At 39.1% G+C, this 12,602-nt stretch overlaps 1 protein-coding gene across 3 annotated transcripts in view; it reads left to right on the forward strand.

Annotated features, from left to right (window-relative positions):
- Nucleotides 1-1,704: 1,704 nt before the first annotated feature.
- The window catches only part of RIC1 (RIC1 homolog, RAB6A GEF complex partner 1), a 47,341-nt gene continuing 36,443 nt past the window's right edge, over nucleotides 1,705-12,602 (forward strand). Inside the window, exons 1-2 of one of the 3 annotated variants that reach the window (XM_069000915.1) lie at nucleotides 1,705-2,103; nucleotides 11,791-11,898. In XM_069000915.1, coding sequence (XP_068857016.1) covers nucleotides 1,963-2,103; nucleotides 11,791-11,898 — 249 coding nt within the window. In that variant the 5' untranslated portion in view covers nucleotides 1,705-1,962. The remainder of the gene's footprint in view (nucleotides 2,104-11,790; nucleotides 11,899-12,602) is intronic. The other 2 variants (XM_069000913.1, XM_069000912.1) reach the window with 2 other exon arrangements.

Raw genomic sequence — 12,602 nt, forward strand, 5'->3', positions numbered from 1 at the left:
GATGTTAAGGCATTTCCAACTTGCCCAGTTAAAAGCTTAAGGTATGAAATATCTGGGTATTTTGTTCTCTTATTACTTTTTTTCCCCAAATGATATTATGGTTTTGTTAGGATTCTAATATATATGTCCTTTTAACTAACTTCTCTTTTTGTGCTTGTGTTCAGATGAAAGTATTTCAGCTGGAACATGGTATTCATACGGTAACAAAAATTCATATGGTAACAAAACCAGAAAGCTGTTAGGAAAGACCTTAGGTATGGAGACAGACTGTGTTCTTGGAAGAGGACTGGGTAATTTGCATGCAGTAAGATGTGTTTCCTGACAGCTCAGTCCAGACTAACTCGTCTAACAGGCAGTGCGAGGGGACTGGTTCATAAATCTCTTCTGATTATTTCTACTAATAGCCCTTCCCAACACAGGCACTGCTGCCTTACCTTTAGCTCTCTTCTATTTCTACTATTTTCTTTTCCAGTTACAGAAAAAAAAAAAAAACTAACAAGCTTCATTTACTACCTCTAAAGCTATAGTTTCAGTTTGTACTTTTCATCCTTTGCACCATGTGCTCCTGCTCTCTCCACAGAATAAAAGTGTGAATAAAAGCATTTGGGCAATCACGGAAACAAGATTAAGAACAGGTGTTGGATAACCCAGTGTGGATCCTTGATCCAACTCATCAGTTGGGAGAAACATTTGTGCCAGCACCTGTTAGAAGCCTGATGCCAAACCCAAGATGCAGCACACCCCATGTGTGAGCAACCGTGCCCTGCACTCACCTTGTCCCCAAAACAGCCTCAGTGGCAATGTTCACACCGGGGACTCACAAGACTTTCTCACGTGGACTTCATTACAGAACCATAGAATGGCCTGGGTCAGAAGGACTTGAAAGGTCATCTAGCTCCAAGCCCCCTGCTATGGGCAGGGACATCTTCCACTTGACCAGGTTGCTCAGAGCCCCATCCGACCTAGCCTTGAGCACTTCCAAGGATAAGGAACCCACACCTTCTCTGGGCAACCTGTGCCAGGGCATCGCCACCCTCACAGCAAAGAACTCCCTCCTCAAAACTACTCTAAACCTACTCTAAGTTTGAATCCATTCCGTCTTATCCTGTCACCCCCGGCTCTTGTTCTCTCTCCACCTACTCCTCTTCCTCCCGCCCCACTCCGCTTCTGTCCCTTTCCCCCCCCGTACCCCACATTCTTCCCCCCCGCGTCCCCTCAGCCCCGACGCCAGGCGCGCCTTTTCCACCCGGACTACTGACGCGCTGCTCTGTGACGCCACTTCCGTTCGACCGGGCCCCGCCCCGGCCCCGCCCTCCCCGTGCCGCCGCCACCGCCGCTCGGGGCCTCGGACACCGGAGCGAGGCGAGAGGGAGGAGGGAGAGGAGGAGGAGGAGGAGAAGGAGCAGAAGCAGAAAGAAGAGGAAAAGCAGGAGGAAGAGAAGAGGGAGGGGGAGGATCCGAAGAAGGAGGACGAGCGGAAGAAGGAAGAGGAGGAAGAGGAGCGGAAGCGGAAGGGGGAGGAGATGGCGGCGAAGGCCTCGGCGACGGCGACGACACCGACCCGGAGCGCGGGCGGGCGAAACGCCCGCGGGAGGGCGGAGCCGCCGCTGCCGCCGCCGCAACGCCCCGGCGCCCGCTCGGAGCAGTGACCGCCCGGCCGCGTCCCCGTCGCCGCCGCCTCCCGCAGGCCGCCCGGCCCTCGCCCAGCCCGCATCCGCCTCCGCCCCCGGCGGCTGCGGCGCTCCCCTGTCCCCGCACCGGCACCGGCGGCGGCGGCCCCAGCGCCGGGGTGGCCTCAGTCCCCCGTCCTCAGTGGTGCTGAGCCCAGGGGTCCGGTCGCTGTGCCGGTGATTATGCGTGGTCGTCCGCGGACTCTTCTTCTCTCTTTCCGCTGATGCCCCCGCTGTCCCCCTGCCTAGGCTAGAGCAGGCTGAGCGCCAGCTCCTCTGGAAATCTTCAGCCATGTATTTCCTCAGCGGCTGGCCCAAGAGGCTCTTGTGTCCTCTGGAGTCCCTGGAGCGACCGCTTCACATCCAGACGGATCCCCAGAGGGCTTTCTTCGCAGTTTTGTTCCCATCTCAGCTAAGCATCTGGTACTGCAGAGTGAGTATCCGTCGTCTTGTAAGCTCTCGGACCCTGCTCTCCCAGCTGAAAAGACCTGTCGTCTGCTATTTTTTTTTTCTTCTTCCAGAAACGGTTGTAAAATTTGAGGCTAGTTTTACTGAATATTTCAGTATTTGTGAATCTGAGCGGTTATCCACGATGTTTAGTGATAGGATTATAGTGTTAAGAAAATATGCAACATCGATCTGCTTGTAGTTAACACCGTTTTTTTCTAAAAAAATTAGACTTCCAAGCAACTTTTTTTTTGAAACTCTACATACTTACGTGCTTAACATAAGGAGTAGTTGTAGCAGTGGGGGTTTTCTGCATATAATGCTTCATGTCTTTCACCTTTGTATTTTCTGTGTTTTATATAAAAGAATGTATGAATGTAGGAGATAAGAAACACCCTTTGTAAAACACAGAACAAAATCTTTCACTACCCAGAATGTTATAACACAGAAGTTCACAAACTTTTCTTTTTATGGAAAGTTTAAAGTTTTGTGGCCCTAACAGAAGACTAGTCATGGCTTTTACATGGGAGTTGCTGCTGTATCTATATCTAGTTTGAAACTGAACAATTGACATTAAGTGCCTTGGTTTTAACTCCTGTTAGTGTGGTAACAGAAATGCTGTTTGTCAGTTCGATTTGATGCTGTCAATGAAAACTGTGATACTGACTTTAAATTTTGATGCTGGATCCTTTTAAATACTGCCTAGATTAGACCCTAAATCTGTCTATAAATATCTCCAGATCTAGGTGGTTTATAGAGTTCATCTCAGATTACCAGAGAAAACCAGCAATCCAGTTTTAGAAAGCTGATACTGAAAGATGTCAAATGACAGTCATAGCCTTAAAATCTCGTTTTAAGTTATGCTGAGATTTCATCACATTATGTTTTATTATGCTCTGCAAGGTTGTTCACTAGTTCCTTGCTGGGATGCTGACGCTGTTTTTTGAACCTAGACAGGTATCCAGCTAACACATAATCAGCCCAGTAACTTTGCTGTGTGAACAACATCATGTGGCCTCTGTTTTCTTAAGTTTAGGGCACACCATGTGCATAAAGTATTAAACTTTTTAGCTTTTGGCAGTTGTGGAACCTGTAATTGTAGTCTGTCAACAACAGCAGAACCGATCTTTTCTATGAAGAGACATAGAAAACAACAGGCTCATGAAACGCTTCACGAGATGTGCCCTGTTGTCTAGAATGTAGTTTATTTTATGGTCTCTTCTCAAGGAAGAGGTTCATTATCTTGCATGCTTGGACTTGTTTTGAAATGTTAAACATTGTATGACTGGCTACAGACAGAGCACTAGAAGAATTCACTTGGTGCAGAAGAGTTGACTAAACTCACAGGTCATTAATATTTTTAAACTAGATTTTGATTCAGTTTGTAAATGAGTGCTTTTGAGGAAGGTGCTGACTTTACCAGGCCTGACCACTGACTGATCTTAAACTGAAAAACGTGTTACAGTCTCATGGCCTCTGCAGACAACTGGCTGTTATCAAAAACCTGTAAGAATAAAGGTTTTGGTCAAGGTCATTTTTAAAGAGAATGTCTTGCATTATTTTTATATATATGGCTGGGGTCCTCAATGTGGTTTGTTGGGTTTTTTCCCCCAGGCTTTTTTTTTTTTTTCAGTTTCATGTTTGTTTTTGAAGGTGAAGATTAAAATCATATATTTGAGCTTTGATAAAATAAAATTACTGCATTCTAGAAAATGTTTTCATTTGTTAGAAGTGTATTCTTTGGAACAAGGGTAAATTCTAGTCAGGTTGAACTAACTTGATTTCTTCTAGTAGAAAAGCCTTCAGGCTAGTGTTCTTGTTAAGACTTGTTACTATCCCAACTATATATCAAAGGTTTCGTGTAAGAATGAGGTGGTGAGACTGGGAAAGTTCTGTTTTGAAATTTTCAGAAACAGGGGGCTCTTTGAAATGCTTCCAGGTGCGTGAGTTTACATTCAGTATGTGTGTTTTTAAGGTGACATAATAATGTTAAAACTCCTTTTCACCCACTGTGTGCTAAGAACTAGTGGAACTAAGGAAAGTTTATCCCAAAGTGTCGATTGTTTCCTGTTTTGGAATCAATAGAGGTATTAAGACTCAAAATTGGGTAACTGGTGTTGGAAGAAAACCAGATGGAATTATACTGGTGTTTTTGAACCAAAAAGTCCTTGACTATTTTACATTTTGGGAGAGATTGGATTGTGGATAGAGAAGACCACTCAGGTGAATGATTGTGATCACACACCAGTATTGGTGAAAGGCCCCCCCAATATGCTGACATTTATTTATGAATCATACGCATGTGCTACGTACTGGTATACACATTATCAAGCATACTCAACATAGTCTGTTCTATTCTACTCTAATTTTAGTTTGTGTATTTAAAAAGGACCTACACTGGTCACCTAGTCCAACTGCCTGACCAATTCTGGGCAATCAGAAGTTTAATCATGTTATTAAGAACATTGTTCAAATACTCTCATACACTAGTAGACTCTGGGCATCAACCACATCTCTTGGGTGCCTGTTCCAGGGATTTAAAAGAAACAAAACAAGCAAAAAAGGATGAGGTAATGCCAAAATTAACACATTTTAAAATTTTTACTTTATTTTTTAATGGTACCAAAAATCCTTTTCCTGCTCCCTATTGGGTTCTATTAAATACCCCCACTCTGGAGACCTCTGCTCCAAGTATTTTCCTTAAATCAGAAGTTTTAGATTTAGACACCTTAGACAATTCCTTGACCTTTATGAGCCAGCATAACTATTTTCACTGACAGTACGGAAAAGCTTGTCAAACGTTTGGATGCTTGAAATGAGAAACATCAATGAATGATAGAACCTTTCTGAAATGCTATAATGAGATAATTGCTGTTTAGTAGATTGGTTTGGGAACTGAAGATGAGGTGTCACAAAGCAGCTGTGCAGTCCTGTGTGTCATCATCTTTCCTGCTTGCACCTCTATTTTAATGGGTCTTATGGTGAACTAGTGATGTCTTTTTACAGGGCTGTTAAGCTTAATGAACAAATAGAAGCCTGTTTATTTAGTTGATGAAAGGATCAAAGGAACATTGTAGTTGGCCCTCTGAAAGTGTTACTCCTTTAACAGTTGTGGCTTTAATTTTATATTGGTTTAGTTATCTCTTGAATTCTAGAAATTCACCCACAGGGTTCTAGATATTAAGGGACAAGGTATGCAGCTAAGAAAGAAGGTGCCATAGACAACTGGAGTTCCCTGCCTAACCCTTGACAAGTGAGTTGTGTGCAGAAAGTATAGTCTGCTGACATGGTTGTACATATAAATGTGGTTCAGCATTTCCTTTCTTTAGTATTAACAAACTTGTGGCAGTGACAGGAATAAGTACTGGCCTTGAATATTTAATGAAAACTCCTGCAGGTTGTTGGGACTATCTGCTATGACACTGCCAGTCAAAACCAGTTTTTTAAGCCCTTTGAAGCCAAGAGTAGCTTGTCCCATCTGCTTATTCAGAGGAGAATTTTTTGATTACCTATATGCTTCTCAGCTTATGATTTATATTTACTCTTGGTTTTTAAACCCGTGTTTTCGTTTCTTTTTTTCTAATGATCTGATACTGAGTCAGAACACCTAAATGAACTAAAATAAGCTTTTGGGAAAGCATGCATATCAGAATCCTAGATTGTCAAATAGTTGGTATTCATTCTAAATGCTGAGTAAGTTGATATTCAGACAGCTCTCACAGCTCTCTGATGTGTGCTCTTCGGTCTCTAGCTGTTGCCATATTACGAGTTGAAGTCAATGTGTGCTTTAAATCTAAGCATACAACAGGACAAAACAGGGGACTGTGCTTTTGCTGGGGAAGTGAGCTCCGTAACCTGGAATTTTGCCATGCTGTAAAGGGAGTTACTTGTGACACAGTGCATAAAGTTCATAAGATATATGAATAAATACATTGAAATTATCTGCAGTTGTTTCTGTAGTCTTTTTTTTAATTACAAGTGCTGTTAAAAATAAATGCTTTCACTATGCTTTCAAGATAATGTTTTCTTCTCAGAACTGTAAACAGAGTAATTCACAGAATTATTGTGTGTAGCTTTTAATGTAGAATTTGATTGCAGAATGGACAATAGGTGTCTTGATATTGATAGAAGTGGTTGTGTTGGCTGTGTATGGTGAGCAATATGACACAGATAGCATCAATGCAAGTTAAGATATCCTACTGCTTCTGCTGTGTTTTCTTCCTTAGTCATTTAACCCCTGAAATGCTGATCTCTTACTTATGCCCTTTAGACACTTCTCTGAGAAGGCCATTTCTTTTTATTTGTCAGGAACAGGAACAGTTGTGCTGTTGCTTCTATTAAAAAGATGCATATGCGATTACATAATGAAACAAATGTTACATTGATGAATTTATCTAATGAAATGCAAAATTGTCGTGTGGTTATTCAGTAGGACTTAGCAGGTTTTCAGTGTCTCCTGTATTAATATAAAGTAGATTACCCCTGAAAGCTGTGTCATAATTACGTGCATGAAGGGAAAAGGCATCTCAGTTAAGACTTTTCAGTGTCTGGTTAGTTGCACGTAACAGAAAACCAAAGATGTATAGAATATGCCTTTGCTTTTTGGCAGCATTTTTGAGCAGTAGGTTAACTGAAAACTTTTACTTGAGAGAGGTAGTGGTTGACAATTCTTCACTTCGGTTTTCTGAATTATTTCACAATAGCCATGAAGCACACAGTTGGAAGCTGTGTCTGCTCTGTTTGTTGGGCAGGCACTCTGTTGATTCTAAGCTTTTCCCAAAATTAAATTAAAGGAGTTATGGTTTTATAATTAACCTTGCTTTTAGAAATTCATTTATCACCACCTTGTACCTGTGTTACTGACAAAATGGCCTTTTGTGGTCTATTTTTATGAATTGTTCTGTTCCTTATGCACGCATCCTTGCTTTTCTCCGTGTAACCTTTTTGTTTTATTAGTTTATAATTTTACAAAGCTTCAGCATTTAAAGTGGAGCACAGACCATATAGTGAGAAAATGAAGTGCAGAGTGTCAGGCTTTTGTTTTGTTCTGTTTTCTCCCAGCCTTGTCTTTGTCACTTAGATCATAAACTCATCTGAAGAGCGTTTTTGATTTTTGTCTTGTGCCTACACCCTAATGAAGCATTGAAGCATATAAAACTAAACAGAAAATTTGTGTTTTTCAAAGAAACTGCCTCTTTATCCTAAATGAGATGGAGTTTTGATGTCTAGAATAATATATGGTCAGGGGATGAGAATATTACGTTTTAACAGTTATCCGCAGCCATGCAGGTTCTTGGATTGACGTTACATTAAGAAACGCAAACCCGTACATAAGACCACGTTGCATATGTGCTGTCAGGTCATGTGTTTGCTTTTCAGACTTAGTCCAGTAGTTTTCTCTAGTATTTGCTGACCTACTTAACTTGTAAAATCAACAATATGCACAGTTTGTCATTAACCTGCAGTCAAACCAGAGGATCTGGTTTAAAGAAATGAATTTTTTCATTATTTTATGTTCTGTCAAATGACTGTACCTCTTTCCAGTCGGTTAATGTATCATTTTCTGTGACACTCTGAACATCTCAATTAGGACACTTGCTCATGGGAGGGCTGTTGTTCAAGTCTATTCAAGGCTACTTGTCCTCTTTAAAAAGGGCCTTTGCAGAACAACATTCACAGCTTAGTTAAGTGTTTAAATGTCAACTTGATTTGCATTTACATCAAATGTAGTAGAATGCTTGTGTTTAGGCAAGTGAATTGATAATTTCCCATATCTAAGCTTGCTGAGAGAATTTGCTGCAGGGTTTGTATACCTTAATAAATTTTTTCATTAAAACTGCATTATATATGGCTAAGTGTTCTGATGTGGCTTATGCTGCTAATACATGGTAAATGGGCAAGATACTGTGTTTAGTCAGGTAGAATTAAGTAAAATAGTTACAAAAATTTGGGATTATTTCATCATGGGTTTGGCTGTGGTGTTTTGTGTTGTAATTTTTGAATTGTTTGCTTAGGTATTTTGTCCAGATGTTGATACAGAGGTCATCTTTCATAGTGGAAAGTCCTGAGGATTCTTCAGGTACAACTGATAATGAAACAGCTGTGAGTTTTTAGGTAGTTCTAATTTGAGTGGCTTTGTGATGGAGCTGTCTTTGTTGATGGTGCTGTCTTGTTACCTTACTATTTTACAAGTAGTGCAGTTCATTTCTGATAATCCAAACCAGATTTGCTTTGATGTTGTTATAATCTCACATGAGTAAGAGGCATGTTTAATGCTAGAAAAACATTGTTGTGAAGCATAAAAACTTCTCAGTAAGAGCTGTGGAACATGTTCTTGTGAAGAGATAGCCAAGGCTGCTGACTAATGGAAGGAGATAAAGTTTAGCTGTAAGAACGAGAAGTTCTGTTTATTATTACTTATAGTACTATTAACTAGTGCACTGAAGAGTTTGTTTGCACTTTAGTAATAATAATGCTGTATTCTTTTTAAGGTTATATTTCTTCTTTTTGCCGTTTTTATTATCCTAAGCATCCACTGCCACAGTTCTGTTTGTAAGTGAGTGGCAGCTTCTGTTTTGCCTGACCTTACCTTCTTCTGGAGAGACAAAATATATTGTATCAAAATGCTAAATTTTCTGTGCAGCAGATTATAAAATGCTGGATGTGCTTCTTATGTATTTTGGGAAACTTTTTTTAATGTTAAATTGCAATTTGAATTAAGACTTATTTACTCAGTTCTTTCTGCCTTAATAACTGAAGGTGTTTACTTCTTCCTCTAGACAAATTTTTTACTTCTTTTTAAACAACTCTTTATTTGTTAGGTCCTTTGCTATGTTTCTGGAATCTAGTTTCTCCTAAAGCTGTGGCTTTACCATTACTATTTCAGTTGGTGGATTTTAAGCATTTTAAAGAAGGAGGATTAATATATTGGCTTATCTGAAAGAGTGGGCATAATTGATTATTTGAGCTTAACTACATTCCTATATAATTTTAGTAGCTGCATGCAGAAGTGTGAAGAGTAAAAACCATGGAGTTTTCATGAAGCTGATACGGAGATTTGGAGTTTTTTTGACAGATAAAACCATAAAGATTTAGGGAAAATTCTAATTAATAGAATCTAAAACCCTACTACTTCTATAAAGAGTATGAATTAAATATATAAAACTAAAAAGAGGAGAGTATCTAACTAACTGGGTGCCTCTCCCCCCTCCCCCAACCCCCCCTCACTTTTTTGGTGGTTTTTGGTGTTTTGTTTTTATTTTTTTTTTCTGTGTGGTTCTGGATTTTTGTTTGCTTTGGTTTTGGTTTTATTTGTTAAAACGTATGTTCAATGGCTTGCTGTGCTTGGGTCAGGTAGTTAGGTTGATATATATTCCTGTTAACAGAAACATTCCTGTGCCATTGTACATTTTCATTCACTTTAGATGTAATAAATTACTGCAGGTGTAAAATTACTATTTTTCATGTGTAAACAGAGCAGGATCTTGAGCTGTCCTTCTGTTTTTGTTAATCCAGAACATTCAAACATCTGTGGAAAGCTTTTAAACAGGGTGGTAAATTTGTGTGTTAGGGTTTTCCTTATGTCTGAATTAATGCTTTTGAGCTGTGGGGTATATACAAATGAATTCTATCAGTGTAATAATTCCTCATTTTACCTCTAGCTAGGTAGCCTTTGTGACCTATTTAATTCAAAGTGAGTCAGCTTTCTAATAAAAAGCTACTTAAACTACAAAAAGATAACATTATGAGAGTAATCAATCACTTTTAACTCCTTAAATCCTCATCTGTAAGCCTAGAAATCAATTTGTATAAATTTTATAGCTGGTGTGTATGTAGAATGTTCTCCCAGCTTCTAAGGTGTAATAGCAGCTTTCTTGTGAATCAGTGTCACAAGAATTCTGCACTATAAATACAGTAATTACATTCTGTCAGAGTAGCAATATAGAAAGAAAACTGTTGTGTATTACTGAGCTTCTAATTTTGCCAGCTGCTAAAATGCTTCAGGCACAGAAGTGCTTTAAGAATGATCTCTAAGTTTGCACTAATGATGCAGATTACCAAGACGCTACTTTTTCTCAGTATATCTTAAGGCAGTTAGGGTTCTAAGCCAATCAGTGAAAGGCTGTGTAGTTTATGAGAACAATCAATAAGAATCTGTTAGTAAGAATAATTAGCTATCATAATGTTAGATCATTTGATGCAAAAGAAGCCATGTGAATTTAAAAAGCTGGTGTAAATAGTTCTTACGGTAAAGATTAGTATGCTGGTTATACTTCATAAATGTTTATTTTTGATAATTCAATTCTGTGTGGGTGTGAAATTTAAAAGAGTAATGCTATTAGAAGGACACCGAGTCATACTGTGAATTTACCAAGGCTAAGGCTGCCTGTGTGATACTAATTCAGCTTGTTATTTATGTGCGTGGTGACATAATTTCATTGCTTTGTTTTATACTATTTTAAATTAATATTCATACTTCAAAATTAGGCTGTTGGTAACTCTACTTCTTCTGAAAGGAAACTGAAGGAAGTGATTTCAAATAGGATGGTAGTAGACACCAGATCTGGAGTGATGGACACTCACAAGGTTTCTGAGTAGAATTAATGTTTTTATATTTGTTGTACTGCTTCTGCTGGTGCGTCAGGTAAGCTAAGAATAGTAGTAAATTTCCATCACTTGTGGTCTTAGTGGTGGTTGGAAAGCTTTGCCTGGTGGTATCATGGTTAATTTCAGCAAAATGAGTGATTACTCTGTACCCTCTTGGTTCCCTTCCAGTGTGCTTTTTCTGGTACAGTGTTCGGTGCTCCAAATACGAATGAAAACTGAAATTGATGAAGTTAGGACAGCATATGGTATGAAAATGAGGGGTAATTTCTTTGACAAAAAGTGTGTCCTGCTTAATTTAACTTCCACCTCCCAATGGAGGAGGATAACAGAGTGGGAAATACCCATCTAAGGTGAAAGCTATTACTGATTCAAGAGCAAGAGAATACAAACGGTTGTGGAATATGTTTAAGGAGAATGAATGTTTCTAAGCACTAGAGGAAGGAAGGGTAACCTTCTTGCATTAGGTTTTTGTGTTGTAGCTCCCAGCTGCTTTTGTGAAAGGGAATGAGGGCTTAGTGCTTAGGGTAGCTTTGTCTGGTCTTCATCATCCCAAAGCTTTTCTCCCTTCCCAGAAGGAAACAAATTTCCTGATTATCATTCTCTTTAACACAATGGCCCACCTATTTAGTAGAAACTAAGCAAATGAATTGTACCAAATATTCTTTAGAATATTTCTTTCATCCTGATTGATTTGACAGTCCTTGTCATTATAGGAGCCTGTTTGAGATGCTTCTGCTCGTCTTAAGCATGTCATCCTTTATCTAACTTGAAACTACTTCTCTATTCTGTAATGACTCCCTACTGTGCAGTTAAGTATTTTATTTAAATACCTGGTTTGAAAGAGTGAGATTAGGGATGACAGTGTGGAAACTGTTCTCCATGAACTTTCTTTAAAAGCACAGTTTTGTAATGGATTGTAAAATACATATTAATTTTTTAACCTCCCTCAAGGGAAACATGTTGTAGCTGTTAAGGACACGTTGTTCTTTACAGGTATAGTACAATGTAAGAAACATCCCATTCCTTCTAGTTATGAGGTGTAATTATTTATATTTTTTTCCTCCAGCCCAGTGTATTAATTGTAAGCTACAAGGAACTCTCAAAAGCAGCTTCTCAGTTTGGACCTTACAAACAAGCAGAATGGCGGCCTGACAGCACAATGATAGCTGTTTCAGTAAGTAGAATTTTACCTTCTTACTCTGGTTAAACTACTGCAAACAGAATTTTTTACCAACTTCTGTGCTTATACAAAATTGCAGATCATATATACATTTAATTGATACTTCTCTTGTGAAAATATGTAATGGTACCAAGGACTTTTTAAACAATAGAAGCTTTCTTTTGTAGATTTCATTAATTTTTCCCTGTGAGAATGAACCACGATTCTTTGTCTTAAAACAAGGGTTAGATGTATTGGCCAGCGGTGATACAGCATCTCATTACTTTAGTAATCTGGTAACAAATAATATGGTAATGTAAAGTTATGTGAATGAAAGAAATAGTTGTGGACTTAGGTGACATAATCATATTTAACTTGATAAATAGGGCTTAAAGGTGGGTCTTAAGAGGTGAAACTGGCCTTATTACAGGCTTTTGGTGATGAAAAAATACTGCAAGTTACTGAGAACACAAGAGACAAGGGCAGTGATAAGTGATACATGAACTCTTCTGTTTAGAATCTTGGAGATGAGATCTTGTCTCACATGGAAATTAAGTCTTGTTTCATAGCAGGTGCTGTGCTCACAGCACTTTGGACTATTTCAGCAGCAGTGTTTAAAGTTTGAGGTGCAAGATGAACCCAAGAAAGGTGGGAGTACAGTGTGTAAGAGTCGCAATATGGGATAATACTCTTGGTGTCTTTTGTTAGGTCTTAAATTA

The sequence above is a fragment of the Aphelocoma coerulescens genome (genome assembly GCF_041296385.1).
Source record: "Aphelocoma coerulescens isolate FSJ_1873_10779 chromosome Z unlocalized genomic scaffold, UR_Acoe_1.0 ChrZ, whole genome shotgun sequence".
In the NCBI taxonomy this organism is placed as follows: domain Eukaryota; kingdom Metazoa; phylum Chordata; class Aves; order Passeriformes; family Corvidae; genus Aphelocoma; species Aphelocoma coerulescens.